At 52.6% G+C, this 20664-nt stretch overlaps 8 protein-coding genes and 1 non-coding gene across 9 annotated transcripts; 5 read left to right on the plus strand and 4 right to left on the minus strand.

Annotated features, from left to right (window-relative positions):
• Positions 1–260: 260 nt before the first annotated feature.
• Positions 261–1214, plus strand: BJX68DRAFT_93073 (uncharacterized protein). Its single transcript, XM_071050030.1, has one exon. The coding sequence runs from the start codon at positions 388–390 to the stop codon at positions 943–945; it is 558 nt and encodes a 185-aa protein (XP_070899122.1). The 5' UTR covers positions 261–387; the 3' UTR covers positions 946–1214.
• A 925-nt stretch (positions 1215–2139) lies between these two features.
• BJX68DRAFT_93075 (alkene reductase) lies at positions 2140–3824 on the minus strand. Its single transcript, XM_071050031.1, has one exon. The coding sequence runs from the start codon at positions 3690–3692 to the stop codon at positions 2553–2555; it is 1140 nt and encodes a 379-aa protein (XP_070899123.1). The 5' UTR covers positions 3693–3824; the 3' UTR covers positions 2140–2552.
• A 1247-nt stretch (positions 3825–5071) lies between these two features.
• BJX68DRAFT_t91 lies at positions 5072–5151 on the plus strand. Its single transcript has one exon. It is a non-coding gene; the product is annotated as a tRNA-Ala (tRNA).
• Positions 5152–5853: 702 nt separating this feature from the next.
• On the minus strand, positions 5854–8806 carry BJX68DRAFT_93296 (uncharacterized protein). Its single transcript, XM_071050033.1, has 6 exons — positions 8737–8806; positions 8636–8675; positions 8217–8569; positions 6330–8167; positions 6025–6274; positions 5854–5954 (listed from the first exon to the last, which is right to left on the minus strand). The coding sequence occupies exons 1-5, from the start codon at positions 8744–8746 to the stop codon at positions 6044–6046; spliced, it is 2472 nt and encodes an 823-aa protein (XP_070899124.1). The 5' UTR covers positions 8747–8806; the 3' UTR covers positions 5854–5954; positions 6025–6043.
• Positions 8807–8937: 131 nt separating this feature from the next.
• Positions 8938–10628, plus strand: BJX68DRAFT_237279 (uncharacterized protein). Its single transcript, XM_071040163.1, has 2 exons — positions 8938–9503; positions 9561–10628. Exons 1-2 carry the CDS (start codon positions 8997–8999, stop codon positions 10017–10019), a joined length of 966 nt encoding a protein of 321 aa, XP_070899125.1. The 5' UTR covers positions 8938–8996; the 3' UTR covers positions 10020–10628.
• Positions 10339–11813, plus strand: BJX68DRAFT_93319 (sialidase family protein). Its single transcript, XM_071050034.1, has one exon. It carries the CDS (start codon positions 10657–10659, stop codon positions 11791–11793), a length of 1137 nt encoding a protein of 378 aa, XP_070899126.1. The 5' UTR covers positions 10339–10656; the 3' UTR covers positions 11794–11813.
• An 80-nt stretch (positions 11814–11893) lies between these two features.
• Positions 11894–12523, minus strand: BJX68DRAFT_266838 (carboxymuconolactone decarboxylase family protein; the record flags this gene model as incomplete). Its single annotated transcript, XM_071045618.1, has 1 exon — positions 11894–12523. One exon carries the CDS (start codon positions 12521–12523, stop codon positions 11894–11896), a length of 630 nt encoding a protein of 209 aa, XP_070899127.1.
• Positions 12524–12921: 398 nt separating this feature from the next.
• Positions 12922–14629, plus strand: BJX68DRAFT_275843 (iron-containing alcohol dehydrogenase). The gene is made up of 3 exons (XM_071047938.1): positions 12922–13552; positions 13615–14142; positions 14212–14629. The coding sequence occupies exons 1-3, from the start codon at positions 13205–13207 to the stop codon at positions 14581–14583; spliced, it is 1248 nt and encodes a 415-aa protein (XP_070899128.1). The 5' UTR covers positions 12922–13204; the 3' UTR covers positions 14584–14629.
• A 747-nt stretch (positions 14630–15376) lies between these two features.
• BJX68DRAFT_255286 (uncharacterized protein) lies at positions 15377–16122 on the minus strand (the record flags this gene model as incomplete). The annotated part of the gene is made up of 2 exons (XM_071043018.1): positions 15377–16004; positions 16082–16122. 2 exons carry the CDS (start codon positions 16120–16122, stop codon positions 15377–15379), a joined length of 669 nt encoding a protein of 222 aa, XP_070899129.1.
• Between the last annotated feature and the right edge of the window lie 4542 nt (positions 16123–20664).

The following is a 20664-nucleotide window of genomic DNA, read 5'->3' on the forward strand; positions in this document are numbered from 1 at the left end:
CCCGAGTTACCGGTTCGGGGAACACTGTTTGTGGAGTGAACTCCATTGAGGCAAGTTGCTTTGGGCCTGGTGCTGGCAGCCTGGCAGCTGTAGTTGCCCCAGGAGCTGCGCGGCGAGATGAGCGATCGCGCATACGGTGTACGTACGGAGTACTGCCAGACTATACGGAGTAGCTGCTGGCAAGTTGGAACGGCCAAGCTACTTTACTGAAGCTGACGCAGAACTAGACTATCCGTACTAATGGATGACTACTTTCAGAGACCATGATACTAATCCTCGAGGCAGCAACCAGCGGTGCCATCAGGCAGAAGATTGGACTCAATTCCAGGATTTGATGTTCTATCGATCACGGGATGAGGGGGATCGACGAGTTACAGCTCGGCTCGGATGATGGACGCTTCTGTCCCCAAAAGAGCATCGAATTCTTGTAGCTATGATGGCACTCTTCGTTCAACACCCGAAAACAGGGGGGGGCGTTCCAGTTTGGCCTCAACCATGGAAAGACGTCAGAATCGTATTCGCCATCCACAGCCATCCTTACATCCGGGCCTCCCGAGACTGTCTTTGATTTCTGGTGCCGAGTCTCAGTGCCGAGACCTCCTTCGGTTCCGAACAAAAGAACGAGCTTATCCTCGTTTCAGGGCCTTTCTCCGCCATCTCGCGCTGTCGGCTCTGGGGAAATTACACCCGCTCTCCAGAATATGGTACGCATTTGGTTCCCACTGCAAATATCGGCTATGCCACCTCTATTCCGGTCGGCGGAGCGGAATTTCATCATTCTCGCTCTTGATCCCAACTCCGGTCGAGTACCGAAGAGCTATCTACCTGTCACCCAATGATATAGCTTCTAAGACATACAGGCGAGCGCTATTGCTATCCAAGAGTCTTGGAACTCCACCGCCAATACTGACATTCTCGGATATACCCCGACTATGTGCAGCGTAGCTGGACTATTGATTGATAATCAATTGTACGATACAATGGTGCCGATGTTAGATTTCTGAGTGGTGTCGACACCGCTGTTGAGAACTTTCTCGAGAGACTATCATATGATTTGATCGACGGCGGGGGTTGACTCGCCTGTTTGTCGGCGATCATGACGATATTCGCCTCTGATCTGCCCCTCCACGCGCTCATGCGGAGGGAAGTTAATTTATCGATCGCCAATCCGGGGTCATACCGCTCCTCAACTCAGGTTTTTCGTTGAGACTTATGAATCAGAAGTAGATGCGGTCAAGTTTCGACGAAAAATTGAGTTTCAACATACAATCTGATCACTGCATTCACTGCCGGATCCTTCATAGATTGGCCGCAGCTGGGTATACTCACATGCTCGATGCTTTCATAGCAGCTACTCGCATTCGAATAGGGGTGGCCGAGGTGCTAATTCTCATCAGCGCTCGATCCTGTCCATAGCGCCATGGTCAATATCACAATGATGCCTCGAAACAAGTGTTAATAGGTGTTGTCTATACATGTATACATGTTTCTGGAGCCAGGCTCCCTGCCCACCGTCTCCGCAAATTTATTAACATCTGTCATTGGCAAAATATCTCATCATGGCTGCAAAGGGCTGCCCTTGCGCTATAGGGAATTCACTATGCCAGCGCGAGATGTACCTCGCCGAGGCCATGCTTTGGCCGAAACGCTGCGAACAGGGAACATCAAGCTGAAACTGCGAGGTTTATTTCGGTCAGATATAAGGACGGGAATCATCAGTGTTTGAGTCGCGACAGTCAAAGAACCCTTTTTCCATGGCCCTCATAAAGACGGAGGAAGGTGCGACCCAGCCATCGTGCCTTCTTTATTTGGTATACCCTGGGCCGCTCCCTCCCTGCGCTTTCGAAATTCGTATCAGGCAGGTGCGCTGGTCCATCGCGCCTTCCTCATCCGTCATTATACCTCCATCGAAGAAGGAAGGAACGGCCCTCATACCTGCCAAATTCGTTATCACCCCGAATGAGGAAGGCACGACCTTCCCTAAGGTTATGACTGCTGTGAAGAAGGGGTGACCCGATCACCATGCCTTCCATATCTGGAGTGTAGTTTCCAACTGACGCCTCGAACTGCCTCCGACTGGAAAGATTCCTGACAAAGAATAGAGGAAGATGCTCAAGGGAAGCAAAAGCAAGGCCAGAGATGATGCGACCATACCCTTAGTGCTTTCATTATTGAGCCTGCGCACTAGTCACTGATCAGAATCCGCCATGACAGCTGTTTATCCTTCCCAGTTGCCAGTAATGGCAGTAAGTTCACGTTCATACTGAAACATCAGTGGCGTGGACGGCTTGGTTTACAGCCGAATAGCCTATCTCAAACCTCTCAGACGAGCTGACAACAGCCAGAGTTCTGACACTGGATGCCGAGTTCCGAACCCGCTTGTGGAAGAGCATGAGAACCAGACCTGTCTATCAAGGATGCTGTCCGAGTTACAGTGCTATTAACTCTATTGAACCCAAGATCAGATCAAAGAAGCAAATCTATTGAGAATCTATGCCAAATCTAAAACAGCAATCGCACGCTATGCGAAAAATAAAACGAAACACCGGAAACTACGCAGCAACCGCCGCCGCCTTGAACTCGTCACTAAACTCATAATCAATGTACCCCTTCGGACTGCGCACAGTATAAAAGTGCTCGCGCTCATACTTCCTCAACGGAATGCCCTGCTTGACCTTGAACGGCAAATCTGGGTTCGCAGTCCACGGCCGCCCAATCGCAACAAGCACATCATACCCCTTATACTGCACATCAACAGCCTCCCTCGCCGACTCCCCTACATACCCGCCAGCCACCATAATGGGACCGGCACGCCCATACTCACGGAAAAAGAACTCCAGATTCCGATCCGGATGCTCATCCGTCTCCGTATTCCCCGCAATCCGCGCCTCAACAACATGCACATAGGCAAGGCCCAGCTTCGCCGTCTCGCGGGCAAGATACCCAAACTGCTCAATCAGCTCCGCGTCGCTGTCCTGCCCCATCCCCTGGAAGGTACTCCAGGGCGAGTATCGGATCGCCGTGCGCTCGGCGCCGATGGCGTCAATGACGGCGCGAAGGGCTTCGAGCGGGAACCGCGCGCGGTTCTCGACGCTTCCGCCCCAGCGGTCGGTGCGCTTGTTCACGGCGCCCTGGATGAACTGGTCGACGAGGTAGCCGTTTGCGCCGTGGATCTCGACGCCGTCGAAGCCGGCCTCGACTGCGTTTTTCGCGGCGGATGCAAAGTCCGCGATGACGGCTTGGATCTCGTCCTCGCTCATGGCGCGGGGCACCACGCCCTCGTAGAAGGGCACCTCGCTTGCGGAGATCAACTGCCCACCAGCTTCATCGCCAAGTTCCCCTCGCGTAGCCTCGATATCAGCAACACGGCCCAGCGTCCAGAGTTGCGCATAGATATACGAGCCCTTGGCATGCACGGCGTCGGTGACTTTGCGCCATTGCGCAATCTGCTCGGGGGTCCAGAGGCCCGGGACGTTCTTGTAGACTCCTGTGCGTTGCGAGACGAGGATTGCTTCGGTGATGAGGAGCGTGCCGGGGACGCTGGCGCGTTGCGCGTAGTACTCTGTGACCATGTCGAGGGGGATGTGGTTTTCCGGGGTGACGCGGAAGCGGGTCATGGGTGGGAGGGTGATGCGGTGGGCGAGTTGGAGGTTGCCCACCTTTAGGGGGGTGAAGAGGGTTGATTCGGACATTTCGCTTTGTTTGTCTTTATGTGTTTGGAGGAGAGAAGGTAGGTAGATTGCGGGAGAGGTAAGTATATTAATTAATGTTGATTGAACTTCAGAAACCAGGTCTGCAGACGGCAAACGTTCCTTATGTACTACAACAGCAGACCCTCTTCAAATCGTGGATCCCGGTTTACCGGTAGATCGAACATTCCATGAGCACAAATCCTGCAGATTCGCCTAACTGCTTAGCAAGAATCGATCATTCAATACCCGCGGTTCCACCAGGATTAAGAAGCGGTACCCGGCAATGCCCCGAGAGCTCTGATTGCACAGACGGGTTTCTTCCACATCAAGGTTCTGACAAAGATCCCGGATGAATGATCGAAAAGTCTCCGTCTGTGGAGCCTGAGGCGACAAGGCAAAAAAAAAAGTTCTTTAAACGGACTAGCGGCCAAGTTTGTGCCTAGGGCGCCGCAGCGGCGCCATGGTTGGTTCCTCAGGCAGAAAGGATTTTGTCCCTCGATCTCGATCGATATGACCAACCGATGCCTCTTCGAGAGTGGGCTATGCGGCCACTTGACAGAGCGCGCTACGGCTCTAGGAGAGAACTCAGCAGGCATACTTTCGCGCACCTTTGGCAGTATAGCATAGCTACAATGTGACCTATCGCCCTATGTTTCTTGTTCCCTTGACTGTGAAATATGGCGCATGGCCTGATGCATAGCATAAATACCTAGCCCCGAGTCAGGGAGCCTACCAAGAGTAGTTACCATATCTCCTGGACTTTCGGCCATGGTGTGAGAGAATAAGTGTAGTGCAGAGACAAAGGGGTCAGGGGTTAGGTTAGGACAGTGCTGCAAAACCATAAGGTCAGGATCAGAGAGTGGTGCCCAAGGGTTGACTTGCAGCAAACAAACAAATATAACAGGCGTGCTAGTGTTACTACTGTTAGGAAGGAACGAAAGACCACTTGACTGCGTTCATCAGACCTTACATCTTCCTCTGACTAGCATCCTTCGTATCATCAACTATATTGCTACGGGATAGCTTTAATTAAAGTTTACTTCATTGTTCATCTCCAAGCCTCTTCTACCCTAGAATAATCTTGAACGGTAAAACCTGGCTATACCAAATTCGGTCATAATGAATTTCTTGGTGTAGTGAAGGGCCAGCTACCTCCCCTTGAAATTTACACCTGGATTTTGTTAGATCTGCTCTATTGATCACAAGACCTTTATCAAGGTATAGGGGGGCTACTAAGTGTACATGTGATATATATATTCAACTTTAATGAATTCGTTTGTCCATAAATTCAATACATGTCAAATTGATTCTTTGAAAGCCAGTTTTACTGTAGGATGTATTGTATCTTTTTAAAGTTGATGCTAGCAATCAAATATGCTGGGCGCTTGGTCTAGTGGTATGACGCTTCATTTGCAATCAACTCTTGAAGAGGTCCCGGGTTCAATTCCCGGAGTGTCCATTTCTTCTTCTCTTTTTTCTTTTTGCCTTTTTTTAGTCTGTCTTCCATTGGCTATCTTTCTGTTCACGGCGGCGACTTTACTTCGATATCTTACTATTATGCCGAGGCTGAACATGTTCTACAATTATACTCGTGGATTTTATGTTTACGAGTATAATCGTCATGATTAAGCACCTTGATCTGTCATGAATGACTAAACGACATTACAGACCCATCGCTGAATTCATCGCCATGCTTATCACCTAGCATGTCTTGTTAATACTATCTTCAAGAATAGTTAGGGTAGGGGAAGGAAGGGACTAGGGAGAAGTTTCAAGATTAAGAAGGGGGAGGGACTCACGCCTTATAGCCACGCATGGCATTAATGCAATCTTCAGCCATTATTCTATTTGCTTTCAACGTCTCTTCGGCGTGATGCTTAGAATAGAACTTCGTCATCCTAAGCATATGCTTGAGTCACTGTCTACCGCCGTGCTGTGTACGTCGTGGATCGCCTGGGGGTTTGCTCCAGCGAGTCAGATTGCGGAATCTTATCCAAGGGAGCGACTGTCGCGCGCGGCTCCTTTTGAAGGTCGAAGATGATGAGCGAGTCTAGGGGCAGCACCGCACGGGTCCACACGCCAGTTGGTGTACTTGCTCACGGGCGCCAAATGTGCTTTCGAGCATCAAGTCGATGAAGCTTTAGCTGCGCAGGAATTTGCTACCCAGGAATGACCGGCTTCGACTTTCCTAGTCTTTTGACCGGCCTGATCTGGACACAGTGGAGACTTCGACTAAGACTTAAGTTAACTATCCTTCGAAGCCTGTCATAGATGCCAAGTTAGATACTGATCCAAGTTTGAGAGCTAGCTAAAAGGGCAAAGAACTGCGTACTGATATACCGACATTGGAATCAACCCTCCAATTGCCGTGCAGTTGCTTCCAGCTGCGCATTGAACCTTTTGATTTGATTCAAGATGCCGCCATGGGCTCCCGGTGCCGTCGAGCTGACATTCTGCGCGGCATTGCGAAGACGAAACTCCAGGCCGGCTGTGAGTGATTCGTCTTCGCCGGTTGTGCGATTCTGGCCTCGCTCGAGCGCGAGATCGAGGTTGTGCAGGGAGTGACTGATCGTAGAGCGCGCCTATTCTCCTGTTAGTGATAATAAATCTCTAGTGGCAGGGTAAATGGAAACTAACCATTCGCGATTTCTCCGCTATCATATGCTCCCGACGCACAGCATCCGTTCTCAGCGCGATAGCCTCTCGCTCCCTCCGAACTTGATCGAGTCGAGCTCGAAGGTCCATCATGTTGCGCTTGGCCTTCTTTACCTTGACGCCGAGCATGAAGTTACTATCGAGCATCTCGCTCAGTTCGAAAAGACGACCCTCGAGTTCAGTGCCGAACGCCTCCACTGCTTTTCGGCGGAGGGTCCATTCCTGGCGTCGTGCAGCGTTGGCCTCGTTGTCAATTCCGTTCTTCAGTGTTGTCAAGGTCTTCTCCAACGTTTCGCGACAAATCTGGGCGAGAACATCCGCAGCGTTGACGCCGCTTCGGGTAGGGAGTTTGTCCGCCTGTCTAGTTGTCATCTCTTCGGGGCTTTCGGCGTCCTCTTCGCTAGCAGACTCGTCTTGGGCGGGCACGCTGCCAAGAGAAGTAGCGTTGACAATTCGATGAACCGTAACCGGTACAGTTTCGCCTCGCGGTTGGCGTGGCTTGCGTTTCGGGGCTTGGGACGTCTCTTCTGCAGGCTCTCCCTCGGCCTGGGTTTCTGGACGTCGGCCTCTCCGGCCCTTAGCAGTTTTGGCCTGTTCGCGATCAACTTGAGCTTTCTGTTGGTTTTCGGGTTCTGGCTCTGGGGTCGGTTGCTGTCGTCGGCCACGCTGCTGCTCCTTTTCTTCCCGTTGTTTTCTTCTTTTCGCGGTTTGGGATGTTTCGGCTTCGGGCTCTGGCGGTTCTTCTTGCTCTGATGGTCGTCCGCCCTCACTATCCCGCTCCTTTCTCTTTCTCCTTTTATCAACTCGAGTTGCACCGCCTTCTGGTTGTTCCCGTTGCCTCTTCCTCTTGGCAGCTTGAGACTTATCCGACTCTGGCTGCTCTTCCAGCTCTTGGTCGCGCTCTAGTTCTGCTTCCCCCCGTTTCTTTCTTGTATCCGCACGAGATGGTTGTTCTGCAGGCTCCGGGGTCTGACTGACCACTTTCCTCGGCCGTCCAGCACGCTTCTTCCCTTTGTCCACCCGATTTGGCTGGTCCTTCGAAAAACCGACAGGTTCAGGAGCAGCAGCAGCATCCTGTGTCTCAGTGACCTTCTCCACCTGGTTTGCGTCAGGCTCCTCCGAGCCTTGCCTTGGACTGACGCTTTTCTCCGTGACTTCTTGGTTTTTCCTCTTCCGGCCCCGAACAGCTTTTCTCGCGGTGTCATTCTTTGATGATGCCCCTGCGTCTCCATCCTCGGCCGATGCCTCATCCGTAGGGGCTGTAATCTCGGAAGCTTGAACTGTTGCTGGTGTTCGAATTCGTCCTCGCTTTTCCCTCTGGGGTTTCGGGGGTTCAATTGCTGCGGAGGCATCTTGCTCTTGCGGTATACCCGTAGGCTCTGAGGGTATCGTAGGTTGTGCGTCTTCCTTCTCGGCGGGTTCTGCGTTCGAGACATCATTCTGTTCCGGTGACGATCGAGGTTTCCTCCCTCGTCCTTTGCCATTGGTCCTCGCTGTATCTGATGGTGGCGATGTTGTGCCGTTTGCTGCAATAGGCTCTGACCCTGTCGGCGCCGCTACCTCGTTATCATCCGTCGCGGAAAGCACATCTGAAGCGTTCGAAATATCCTTGTTTCTTCCATCTGCAGGAGCCGGCGCGATTTCGGCGGACGGAGTTCGGTCTTGCGTCTGATTCTGAGCCGACGATGTGCTCGTTCTAATGGGCATCGCTTTTCCTTCGTCGCTTGTAGGTCTTGTAGGCTCTTCTACGGCACGTTCGGAAACCCCATTATCTAGTCCGCGCTGCGTGTCAACAGGTATAGAGTCCTCTGTGGGGTTTTCTGTCATCGTCAGCGCAATCACTCGTGAGAATGAGTCTGTAGCACCCACCGATTCTCCTTCTTTTACTACTCCTCCCTCCATCAAGTGCTTCATCTGCCGCCGTTTTAACAGTGGACGGAAGTGGAGAGACCTTGTCGCGCGCATTGCCTGGAGCTTGATTTGCGCTCTGTTCCTGTGACGAGGGATTGTCTCCGGTTGGTGATGCGATAGGTTGTGATTCGGGTTCTGTAGTTGTTTCTTCAACAGGCGCTGGCTCATCGAGGGGAGGAGGTTGAGGCGGTGGTGCTGGTATTGGTGCGGGTTCAAAACTGTTGGTGGGCTGCGACGCGGGTTGCGAGCTTGCTTCAGCCGGAGGTCCGAATAAGGAGAAGCCAAAGTCGACTTCTTTGATCTTGCGCGTCCTGTAAATATCAGTGCGTCAGCTATGGCCGTCATACCAATCCCCAATCCAAGATTGAGGGGCGTACCCTGCTCCGCGCTGCCGCATCTGCAGCCGCTCAACTCGATCTGTCGGAAACATAATTAGTCCAAAGATGACAGTAGCCATGAGCGGAGTTGCATGACATACTAGAAGCCATCACCCAGCGACGCGTCAAATTGACGCGAAAAGGTGAGATCAGGGATGGAGACTGGCCTTGGGCGAGCTGTTATCCTAGGTGAGTGACGGGAGGAGAGCGTTAACATTCGACACGCGGAGTCCGGCCCGAAGCGGCTTAGCGCCAAATTATAGCAATCGCTGAGCGTCCGTTCTTCAACTCTCCGCTCCGGCGTTTTCGAATCGCTCTTGTTCTCGACGATAACTTTGCAACTTCTGTCTAGCTGTCAACAATGGGCTGGTTCTGGGGTGGTTCGAACGACAACGACCCGGTCAAGAAGATTGACCCCGGTCTCCGAGAGTATCTCGAGCATGAAGCTCCGCAAAAATACGTGCCCGCGCAGAGCCCTCCGACGGTAGAAAAGCCGACTCAGTCGTCGAAAACTGTACCAGCCGACCAGAGCGGCTCATCTACGCCCGCCGTCCCATCAAAATCGCTATACCCTGATGGCCGTTACGCCGATCTATGGAAAACCTACAAGCCGCCCGTCGACGATGCCCCGGTCATTGGAGGCAAAGAACACAATCTATCGGCCGCGCAAGGGGTGCAGCAGATGAACGATCGGCGCAAACAACGTCGCGATACGATAGGAAGAGTAGCGGCTGAGAATTGTGCGGTGGAGCGGGAAAATGCGTACCGCTGTTTTGAGAAGGGCACCTTTTGGGAGCGGATGAAGACCCGGTCGATGATGGGCCAAGAAGAGAACAAGATATACAATCGCTGCTATGCTACTCAAGCTGTGAGTCATTGTCCTTCTAGGAGTTTGTCCAATTCGGGCTTCAGCTAACTCGATTAGAAATTCCTCCAAGCACTAGGATACGCAGCTTCGCCGGATTGGGACGAGGAGAGGGAGGAACGGATCCAGATGCACGCCGACAAGCTATATCACCAGATGCTTGAGTACGAGAACCGCGTCAAGGAAGCTGAGGCTGCTGGTCTAGAGCCGCCGCCTCTCACTTCCCTCTTTAACCCGGGGGCGGAGACCGTCAAGCACACCGAGAAGGGGTCGACGACCGTGGAGATTCCAGGAGGACAGGCGGTTCCCGCAGGCTTCCACCCGGTGAAACCCTGGGAACAGCTCACTCCTCACGAGCGAGAGCTGGAACTCAAGAGTCACTATGCAGAGTTAGAGTCGGAGCGGGTGTATGTCGAGGCAACGGCCCCGTATGTCAAGGCCCAGGACGAAGCTCGGGCAAAGCGTCGGGAGAAGGCTGTCAGCTGGTTTGGGGAAACGGTGGGAAAATGGATCACATAGTCTGGTTCATTGCAGTTTGTTTGTCTCTTCTCTTGTATCATAATTCCTTGACTTGTAAGCGTGTAAGGCTGGCGTTATCATAGTAGCCAAAATTTTCTCATTTTCGATCTACACATGTAACATATATAGTTGCATTGACCAAGTCATGACATGAAACATATCCTCCAAACAGAAACAAAAATATGTCCTGCATCTCATGCGTTATTTAGCTTATTGAAACCGGCATAATAATGTCTTGCTAGACTCTTACCGCAGTATCGATAGTTCTATCATTGAAGGCACACTCCAGTGTTCTCAGGGCTCGATGTGGGGCTTCCTCCACGAAGCAACCACAAAGATCTGTGAGGCCCCTCCAGGCTGCAAGCGACTCGGCCAATTATTTCCTACGAATTGTGCAACGACAACTATATAAACATATATGCATTTATTGGCCTCCAGGCGGTTGAAGATTGGCTCGCAGCTCCAACATTGTTTGAGTGATACTTTCACCTTCCCCGCTGCAAAGCCTAAGATGACATCATGATAGTCAGGCCACGGCTCGCCAGGCCAGGAGGCAGCAACAATACCAGGAACGCGTGGCCATGCCCCTCTCTACCTCCCTTTGTTTTCCCACAACTATTCTTACCACAGTATCACTATGCCCGGGCACTTTGGACAGAAAATTCTACAGAAATTCGGCCTCGATGACCATAGAGGTCAAGGCCAAGGTCAAGGCCACCACAACTACCCCGGTGCCGGGGCCGGCGGCCCTCCACCCCCAGGGCCCCGCCTCGCTGGCTCGCGCATTGTCAACGACGACGAGCGTCTCCTCTGCTCGCACCCCCGCGGCACGTACCCCCGACTCGCAAAGCTCGCTGATGGCTCGATCCTCTCCGCATTCACCCGCTTCGAGGGCAATACAAGGGTGCTGCACATCGGCCGGAGCACAGATGGCGGGTACACCTTCTGCGACTTCTCCGAGGTGACACGGGGCCAGGGGGACGTCGACAACATGTACCTGCTAGAGATCTCCCCCATGACCGTACTCGCGGCCTTCCGGAACCATGATCTGGGCCCGCACGGCCCGACGCATTTCCGCATAACCGTGTGCCGGTCAACAGACGGCGGGAAATCCTGGCACTACCTCTCGCAGGCGGCCGAGAAGCGCCCGCCGTTCGGGATCTGGGAGCCGTTTATGCGGATGAGTCACCGCGGCGAAGTCATGCTGACGTACTCGCAGGAGTACGCGCATAACAACCAGTGCACGATGCTTGTGCGGTCGATGGATGGTGGGGCGAGCTGGAGTGCGCCGCAGTGTCTTGAGGGGGAGAAGGATCCGTTCCGGGATGGGATGAATGGGATCGCGCGGACGTGGGATAACGGGCGCGAGGCGCTGGTTATGGTGTTTGAGACGACAACCTTTGGGACGTTTGACCTTGAGGCGCTCATCTCGTATGATGATGGGTATACCTGGGGGAATCGGCATCGGGTGTATGTGCCGCAGCGTGGGCATAACGCGGGGTCTCCGCAGATTGCGTCGTTTGGGGATGGCTCGCTTGCGGTTATCTTCATGACGGATGAAGACCATCAGCAGGTGCAGTGGACGAAGAATGCGGCTATCAAGGTTGTTTTTGCCGGTCCGCCGGTTAATGGACAGATGCAGTGGACGTCTCCTTCTGTTATTTGTCCGCATCTGAGCCATTGGCCGGGGATTATGGCATTGGACGATCGAACACTGTTGGCAACGTATGAGTGTGGCGGGGCTCCAAAGGCGAAGTCTATCACGCTGCATTAGAGCGGAATCTCTTGAGATGAGGTTCTTGGATATGTACAATCTATAAGGTTGGATATCTGCTTTTTGTATATCTAAGAAGAATCAACAAGTCGAAATATCCTCATTTCAACCCCTCCACCAATTCCTCCACACTCTTCATCTCCCTCGCATTATTCTCCCCAACATCCAAGGCAACAAGCACCCGACTGACACAATTATAGCACGCAATCCCCGTAGTCAACTCGACGATCTCACGATCCGAAAACCCCTCACTCTTCAACCCCTCAAACGTCTCATCCTTCACCTTAACCGTCTGCGTCATCTCATCCGCATACCTCACAATAGCCCTCTGCCTCGCCGTCAAGGCACTCCGCCCCAGCTCCTCAACAGCAGACTCAACATTATCCCCCTGCGCGGTCGACGGCAGTGTCCGGACAGCATGCAACTCCTCCGGTTTGATTCCGCCCTTTAGTGCCAATGGCGCATGTGCATTCCACTCGTACACGGCCTGCGTGAGGACAGCGACGCGGGAGACCGCGAGCTCGAGGAGGCCCTGGTCGACGACGGTCTGGGTGCGGATTGCGCCGAGGAAACTGTTCCAGCCGTCGGCGACGGGGGGTGAGTGGAGGAGGGAGAGGTCGAGGGGGATTAATGGGCGTGGGTTTCGGCGCGCGGCGATGCGGGCGTAGATGTCCGCTGTGGAGGGGTCGGCATCGGCGGGTGGTGTGGAGGGGGCGTAGGGGAGCCGCATTTTGAGGTTTGTTGTGGTGGAGAGGGGTCGAATGAGGTTGGGCTTGTGGAGGAGGTTGAGCCCGAGGCTGATTGAGAATTTGAAGGGCATTTATTATGGAATTGGGGGAGGGACTAGCAGTAGATATGGGGATGGGGTCGCCGAGTGTCAATCCCGAATTTCGTGACTGCGCGGGTAAATGTTTATCTCCGTGCGGGGTTAGTTTTCTTTGTGTTTCTCTTCTCATTTATTTTCAGACTTTACATTGAAATGCGGGGATTGGGCCAGGCCATTGACTCCTGGATAATTGAAGGGCACATTTAATCCAACATGTCCTTCAGAGAAGTGGTCGTGGATGAGTGTAGACAGACCACCGCAGTGCGTCACTATGCCCCTCCTTGACCTTGAGATTTGACCCCGCATTTAGATGCCCTCGAAGCTCGAAAGACGGTCACTGTGCAACTGGACTCAACCAGCATATCTATTCGGCCAACTCTTGCACGAGAGTACGTCTGGACGCAAGCAGAGACGATGATTACATCGAATCATCAACTATCCTAGATGATCGACCTCATTGACTGCCCGAGAGCAACTCTCCACCAGCCCCACATCTCCACATGGCCGGTATAAGATCTAGTCTCACACGTCAAGGCTGGTCTCCAGGAAAAAGTTCACCTCTGCAACTACACCCAACATACAAACATGGAGACCTTCCGCCCAGCCTTCTCAGATCGCCCGCGCCCTCTCTTATCCTACGGCATTCCCTTCCCCGAAGCCGTCGCCCGTCATGTTGTCGACACATTCGAAGCCACGCGCGTTTATGTCATATGCTCTGGCTCGTTGGCCAGGAATACGGACTCCCTCGGCAGACTTGCCGAGACGCTTGAGAAGGTCAAGGTATCAATTGTTGGCAAGAGGATTGGAATGAAGCCGCATACGCTCTGGTCGGAGGTCCTCGAAATCACAGCGGATGCCCGAGCTTGTGAAGCCGACTTGATCCTCACGCTTGGAGGGGGTTCTCTGACGGATGGGGCCAAGGTCGTTGCGTTCGTACGTCATCTCGCATATACAGCCAACAGCAGAGCAAGAAGAGAATTAACAGAATATGATAGGCCCTCGCGAACAACGCCAAAACATTCGAAGACCTCGAAACGCTTTGTATGGGCAAAAACCAGGAACCACCTTCCGCACTAGACCTCAAACCCTCCTCTGTCCCCATCGTCTCGGTGCCGACGACACTTTCAGCCGGCGAATACTCTAACTTTGCAGGCGCAACGAATGACAAGACGCAGCGGAAACACTCCTTCCAGACGCCTTTGCGTGGACCGCAATTGGTTGTCCTCGACCCGCAGCTCGTTGCATCCACCACACCGGAATCGGTATGGCTGAGCACGGGCGTACGTGCGGTAGACCACTGTGTTGAGACGTACTGCGCCACGCAGGGGACTACGGAGGAGACGGATGCTCTGGCGCTCAGGGCGCTGGCGAATCTTGTTCCCGGGCTCGTGAGGTCGCGACGTGATCCAGAAGGGAAGGATCTTGATGCACGCCTAATCTGTCAGCTTGGATCTGTCGATGCCATGGCGGCTTGCACGAGTGGACGAGTCCAGTTGGGGGCTAGCCATGGTATTGGACACCAGGTACGCCCATCTTTCCTTACTTCCTAGTTCTACTGCTCCCTAAAACAACCTCAAACTAATGCTTTCTAGCTCGGCCCCCTTGGCGTCGGCCACGGCGAAACAAGCTGCATCCTCCTCCCAGCCGTCTGCAAATTCAACGCGCGCCACAACGCCAACGTCGACCGCCAAACGCGCCTGCGCGACTTCCTCCTCAAGCAGGAGATCGTCACAAACGTGCTCGAATCCCGTGGCCTGAAGAAGGAAGACGTTGACCTGGGCGATGTGCTCGACGCAGTGATTCGGGAGCTCGGCATGCCACGGTCACTCAGGGATGTTGGGGTTGGACGTGATAAGCTGGATGGACTCGCGCAGAATAGTCTGCATGACCGGTGGTGCCGCACGAATCCGGTGCCCTTGAACGAGAAAGGGCAGGTTTTGGAGATTTTGGAGATGGTTGTTTAGGTTTCAAGCTTTGCGCTATTGTATATATTTGAAGTTCCAAGGCCACATAACGCTTATACTCTGAATGTCTAATAAAGAAACCTGTTGCACCTCAAGCTGATAAGCATCTTATTTACAACCGTCTGGGAGCATCGCCAATCCCAAGCGATCCGCTCGCTTCTCGTCGAACATTTCAACATTCTGTACTGCTATTTACCTACTACTATAGTATTAGTGCCCAAGCATCAGCCGGGACCCGCCCGGGGATGTATCCCACCCTTGCGGTCGTTTCAGCGAAATGTCAATATACAGCTCCGCCACGACCCACAGCTCCCATCCTTATCAAAGCTCGCAAACAGTGAGCTTCCGTCCCTGAGCACCGTACTCGATCCAACATCATTAAATGGGATACAAACCAGGGAGAAAGATCCTTTGCTTCTTCCGAGGAATTGCCACGAGATAGGTCACTATAGACAGGCAGGCAAGACCCCTTGCACTGCTGTTGTGGTCCATCGTCGAGGGCCACCCTGGAAGATATCATGAATTCACCCCGCCATGTTTCATCTCCCGAAGGAGCGCGATGGTCCATGCGTTGCACGGCCACGGTCATTGTAACAACGGACTATGCGTGATTACCCCTCCACCGAGTCCATCACCACAATTCTTTCCCGTGTGTAGAGCGTGGGATTCAAGACAGAGGTGCTTGAGGAAATTAAGACTCCGTCAAGGTGAATCACAGAAAGCGCTCTGAAGTTCCCGCAGCAGTACTACGTACGCGTCTATACATCTTACAGATAACCCCAGAAAACAAGATTTAGTACCAACTTCTTCTTGTATTCATTGACTCTGTCGATGTATCAGGTAACTCATAAACGTCATCACCAATATCTGCACCACCTCCTTCTCTGCCCGCCTCCCCGTCCAGGCCTAACTCCTTCTCCATATCCAACTCCAACTCCATCTCCTCCCTCTTCTCAGCAGCCAGCTGCTCCCTCGCCTTAACCCTCGCACAAAGCGTGCGCTCCCTCGAACAAATCCCCCTTTCCGGATACATCACCGGGTCGTCGAAGTGTAAGTAATGGTACGTCCGCGATCTGTACCTGCCGCAACGGATACAGAGCAGATATGGGCGGCTGCCGCAGGCGGCGCTGCATGATTCCATTCGTGAGAGCTGGAGGGGCGCGGGAAGGTGGTTGTGGAGGCCTGCTCCCGTTTGTGTTCCTCGCGAGCTTGAGGTGACTGAGCTGTCTGATCGGGATCGAGGGCCAGATGGTGGCGTTGATGTTGATCCGAATCTTCTGTGTCCCCCCTCTAAGGGTTGATAGGTTGGTAGAGACCAGGTTCGGGGTCTGTTTGCTCGTGTGCGTGCGCTTGAGCTTGCGCTTGCGCTTGTGTTTGGTTCGCGCTCTAAGTGGATGGGATTTGATGTTGACCGGGTAGCTCTATGGAGAAAGAGAGTTAGTCACCATTAAATGAGAGCTCGTAGGTATGGCAAATGAGTGTTCAGAGGGATGGTTACCTGTGTTTGGCCCAAAGCCATGTACCGTCGACCCAATGCATTTTTTTGTTCTCTTCCGAAGGATCTGACAAGAATGTAGCAAGTAATAAGCGGTCGACTATGTAGCAGCGTCAAAGTCTAGATGCAAGCCCAGGACTTGACGAGAGAGGTGTGTATCCAATCCAACGACGACCCCGCGGTTTATATAGGCTGAAGAAATGCAACCGCCAAGACGCATATACACAGACATTACCACACTCTAGCAAATGAGATCACAGCATCCATGCTTCTGAAACAGGGCAAAATACCTCAAATTCCAACTTCCAAAACAGACATGGAAATGTAATTGTTTGGGATGTTTGGAATGGGTTCCCCGCCGGGTCAATGGAAGAGAGACCCGACAGGAGGGGGGGAGCAGTCAGTGCCCTGGCGAGGCCGTCAACTCGCTATTGTGCAATTGGACTCTGTCATCATACCTGGTCGAGGCATGGTGATTCGCGGAGCGGCTTAGTCTGCTCCAGACCTGCAGTCGGCGCCGGTAGTTCAAGTTGGGTGTCTAGGCCGTCAGCGTCATGCAGGGCGCTTTTAGGATCCGGTTAGCGCCTGCATGATAGATCTAGCTAGTCGTATCTAGATGCATAGAAGACCATATCCGTCTGCATGGGAGATCTTGGATCTGCCTCTGTGGCAGGCGATCAGGCTCGATTTTGCTGCTGCAGAGGTCAATTAGACAGGCGTGCCCTAGGACCCATCGAACGCTCGCAGTTGCCAACTCACCGAGGTGGAAATTACATTCCAAGACGTAAAAGATTGCTTTCTCGTCTATAGAACCTGTTTTGGTCTCCAGTTCTGCCTGCTCCATACGGCAGAGGGCTCCACAACACATGCAAATGGCCCCGGCGTCCCAGGACGAGGTAACAAAAGTACCTTTGCCGAGTTGATATTGATACTCCTGCCATCGCAACTGCGAGCGGGTAAACGTTTTTCTGTAACTCTCGCGCAAGGTACGCACTATTCAGGGCCAGTACAACGTTAGACGGGGCTAGTGATGACTAGTAACCCCTCTGGATCTCCGTAAGGGCCGTTTCTCAATGGCCGAGGCAGCAAAAGGATCGCCGCTACGTCGATAAGCTCTGGACTCTCGATCCCCGGCCGTTTTAGCGACGTCACAGCTGCCGGCTTGGTTTCCCGGTGTGCCTGGGGTGTCCACACGTAATATGTATGTATGGAATACCTGCGGGTGGGTAAAACGCCCGACTGTTTCAGGGCGGGCTCCGCAATGACACTGCCAACTTGATAGGGCCAAACGTGAAACAAAACAGGCTAGAAAAATCTTCTAGAAACGCCGTGCAGTAGTGACGCCGTGACGGATCGTCCCGACATATGCATTTCGTGCAGGCCCGTTGAAGCTACTGCGAGCCACTGCATGGAATTGGCCACTGGCGAAATCCGAGAAGGGAAGGTGGCAGGAGGGTCCGGGCCCGACGATCTACGCCGCAGGAGCTCTGGATCAATTGGGTATTGGATGCCCTGGGAAGTGGGCACTTCTGTCCCCGAGCCGTAGATTTGGATGCTCCTTTGGTCGTCGTCCTTTGATTGATCAGAGTCCACTCCACTGAGCGTAGTAAATACGATAAAAGCGGGCTTTAGAAAACACGACGAAGCCTCGCAGTCGCTAAGGCGAGAGAGCGAGGGCAGTGCCACAAGGTGGGCTTCGCTTCATTGCAGCCTTGTGGTAGACACATACCGGGACACAGATTTCCTTCTAAGATCATGGTTATTATTAGAAGACATCCCATTGGGCTCCCCTCCAGCGGAGTCTGCCGCTTGGATTTCGCAGGTGGTACGTACATCGTGAGAAAATAGAAGTAATATGACGTCTGTCCTCAATTGCTTGGGTTCTCTTTGCAACTTCATTCAGTTCACCCCAATTGAAGGATTTTGCCCGGGCTCAAAGGTGAAGGTTCTCCGCTCATAGAAGTGAGAAGTCGAAACAAAACGCCTTTGTCGAAGGGCGCCATACATTATGAAACACAGTCGCATAGCGTTACATGGAAACCGTCCATCGATAATTACTCGTACATCAACCTTCCGATGTGTGCTGCTTCCTGTGCTCAGCCCCGCTGAGCCAGTACTGACAGCTCAATCCAGCTGCAGTGGGAAGCTATGCCAGTCATCCAGCCAGCTGTCTCCCTTTGCAGGCCACAAGCTGCGAAATGGCTTCGAATAACCACTCGTCTCTTTAAGCCACTTGTTCGCTCCGCCTGGCATCCCCGAGCGTATGTCATCCCGTTTTCTCCAGTGGTCTGTCTTTCGTGCGAAGGCTCCGCCAAGGAAGCGATCTACTTCCCAAGTGCTTTGCATCAGACTTGTTATTCGCCTCAGACTGCCTGGCATATCGCCCAGAAATATCTCGACTTTCAAAGCGCACAATGACGAACTGGGGCCTGCGACAATGTCAAGAATTGAGCGGATAAGCGTTTCGTCCACTGCTGCATTAATGAATGCTTCCTTGATATGTGGATTATCCGCAGGGATGTTGCGGTCGCCTCGGAGCATAGAGAGACCCAGAAACCGATGCCACTTATTCGAACAGTCCAGTTCAATAGCAAGATGCCTGAGGTTTGAATCCTCCCGAGGGCTCGGTAGATGCTCACTTCGGCTGCGTTGCCGTTTGAGCGCGGGATAAGAACTAAATGTCGAAGGTTAAGGCAGGAGCTCTGGATCTCGTCGACTATCTGTGGCGTAGTTCGGGCGCCAAAAGAATCATAGTCGAGGAATACCATTCCAAGTTTTTCAAGGGTCTTGCCGTGGCGTTCCAGAGCTGTATTGGCACATTCCTTTGTGTAATAGCATTGGAGAAGAAGGCGTTTAAGTGGTGGAAGACGGGAGAGGAGTATGCTAGCATCATTATCCAGGCGGGGAAGTCTGTCAAACCGCCCTTCGGTATCTATGAAAGTGCACAAACGTAAAATGAGGGATTGTAGATTGGCAAAGCGGTATTCTGCTACCTTGGAGAGCACTGTAAAGTTGCAGGCGGTCTCAACCTGGAGCATCTCCAAATTTGAGAAAACAACATGTCCGTTCCATCTCTCTATGTCATCGCAGTTGGGATCATTCAGACTCAATGATCGAAGACCAGAGGTCGTCTTCGGGAAGCCGACAAATAGGTCCCGCGGCTCTACTTCGACTGGGGGGTCGGTGTCCGGATCAGAGTCCCTCCATTTCTTTATGTATAGTTCAGTGAGGTTTGGAGCAGCGCCTGCAGCCATCTGCATAACCGCAGCTTTATTGTTCACGAAACTACCCCAATCTTGGCAGATCGTACATACAATGCTAGCGAGTGATGGGGATGTTGCCAGGGCCGATTCGTGAGTATTGATTGCATAGGGTTCCTCTGTTTGTAAATAAAGGCTATCAAATTTGAAGCCTCTTATGTGCAAACGACAGCTTGGAAGGTCTCGATGGAGTACCTCCAGCAGACAGGGCGGGAATTGGGAGGCGTTCAACCAAACCAGGCTTTTTAGAACTTGAAGTTTCTGAAGGAAGCCGGACAATGGCCTCCACGCGTCTAACTGGGCGGGAGTTGTAATGTTGAAGTCCTCTATCCCGTCGTCGGTGTCTAGTACATTTTGGAGATGGAGAAGATCGAAGTAGCGGGCTTCGAAAGAAAGCCATTCATCCTCAACAGAGAAGCTCGTTTGGAAATAACCAGGGGTGCTTGTGTCGTCAGACGGATCCAGTTCCTTGTACCTTGATGATGGGTGATGGTCATCAACACTGAGGCGTCGAACGGTGTGAAAGCCATTCATGTTTTTGAGAACGCGTTCCCAATGCTGGATGTCAACCAGAAACCTATCCTCTGCATCGACAGCGAAGTGGATGTTCTGAAAACGGTATGAGTTGGCGAGGGCACAGCAATGTTGGTTTGCAAGGGACAGGGCTTGCAGAGTCGGGAGGTGCTCTGAGGCGAGAATCTCGCACACTGCGGCTAGGATCTCCGGAGGCAGGGTTTCGAATGAGAGAGACATGGTGATGGCTCTTTAAAAAGGAGGACTGGAGACCTCAGAGCATCTGAAAGAGAAGTTGAATGATAGCAAAGGCGTGGACGAGCTGGAGTCCTTGGGGGAAAGAGGAAAGTAAGCTGAGTGAGAAGTAGAAGCTGGCTGGGGAAGGAACAGTGCTACTGCAGGGAATGGCCGTCCAGTCGAGACCACTGAATTGCCTGCGGCTGCCATGTTACTATAGTAGTAGTTCGCAGTGTTACTCCTCCTGTTCCAAGACTGAGAATGCTTAGTTCCTACTTTGAGAAAATCGATTATTTGACTAGCGAGAACAGCATATGTGCAGAACGCAAAGTGTCAAGGTATTCATGATCGTTATTGCCTGCTAGGTCATAATTCTGGTTGTTTGGACGCGTCGCGGCTTGTCAACATGGGAAGAAGTCCTCAGGCTCCATCACTGGGGACACGGAACAATGATTCTCGACATATGTCATGTTCTTCGCTGGCAGGGTTGGGATTTCTATTTCTGGACAGCCTAATGTGGTGCTTTTGCTGAGGGAGCCGCGCTGGGCTATGGGATGACGCTTAGGTAAATACTCC

This window comes from Aspergillus pseudodeflectus (assembly GCF_044049435.1).
Source record: "Aspergillus pseudodeflectus strain CBS 756.74 chromosome Unknown BJX68scaffold_21, whole genome shotgun sequence".
NCBI classification, from domain to species: Eukaryota; Fungi; Ascomycota; class Eurotiomycetes; order Eurotiales; family Aspergillaceae; genus Aspergillus; species Aspergillus pseudodeflectus.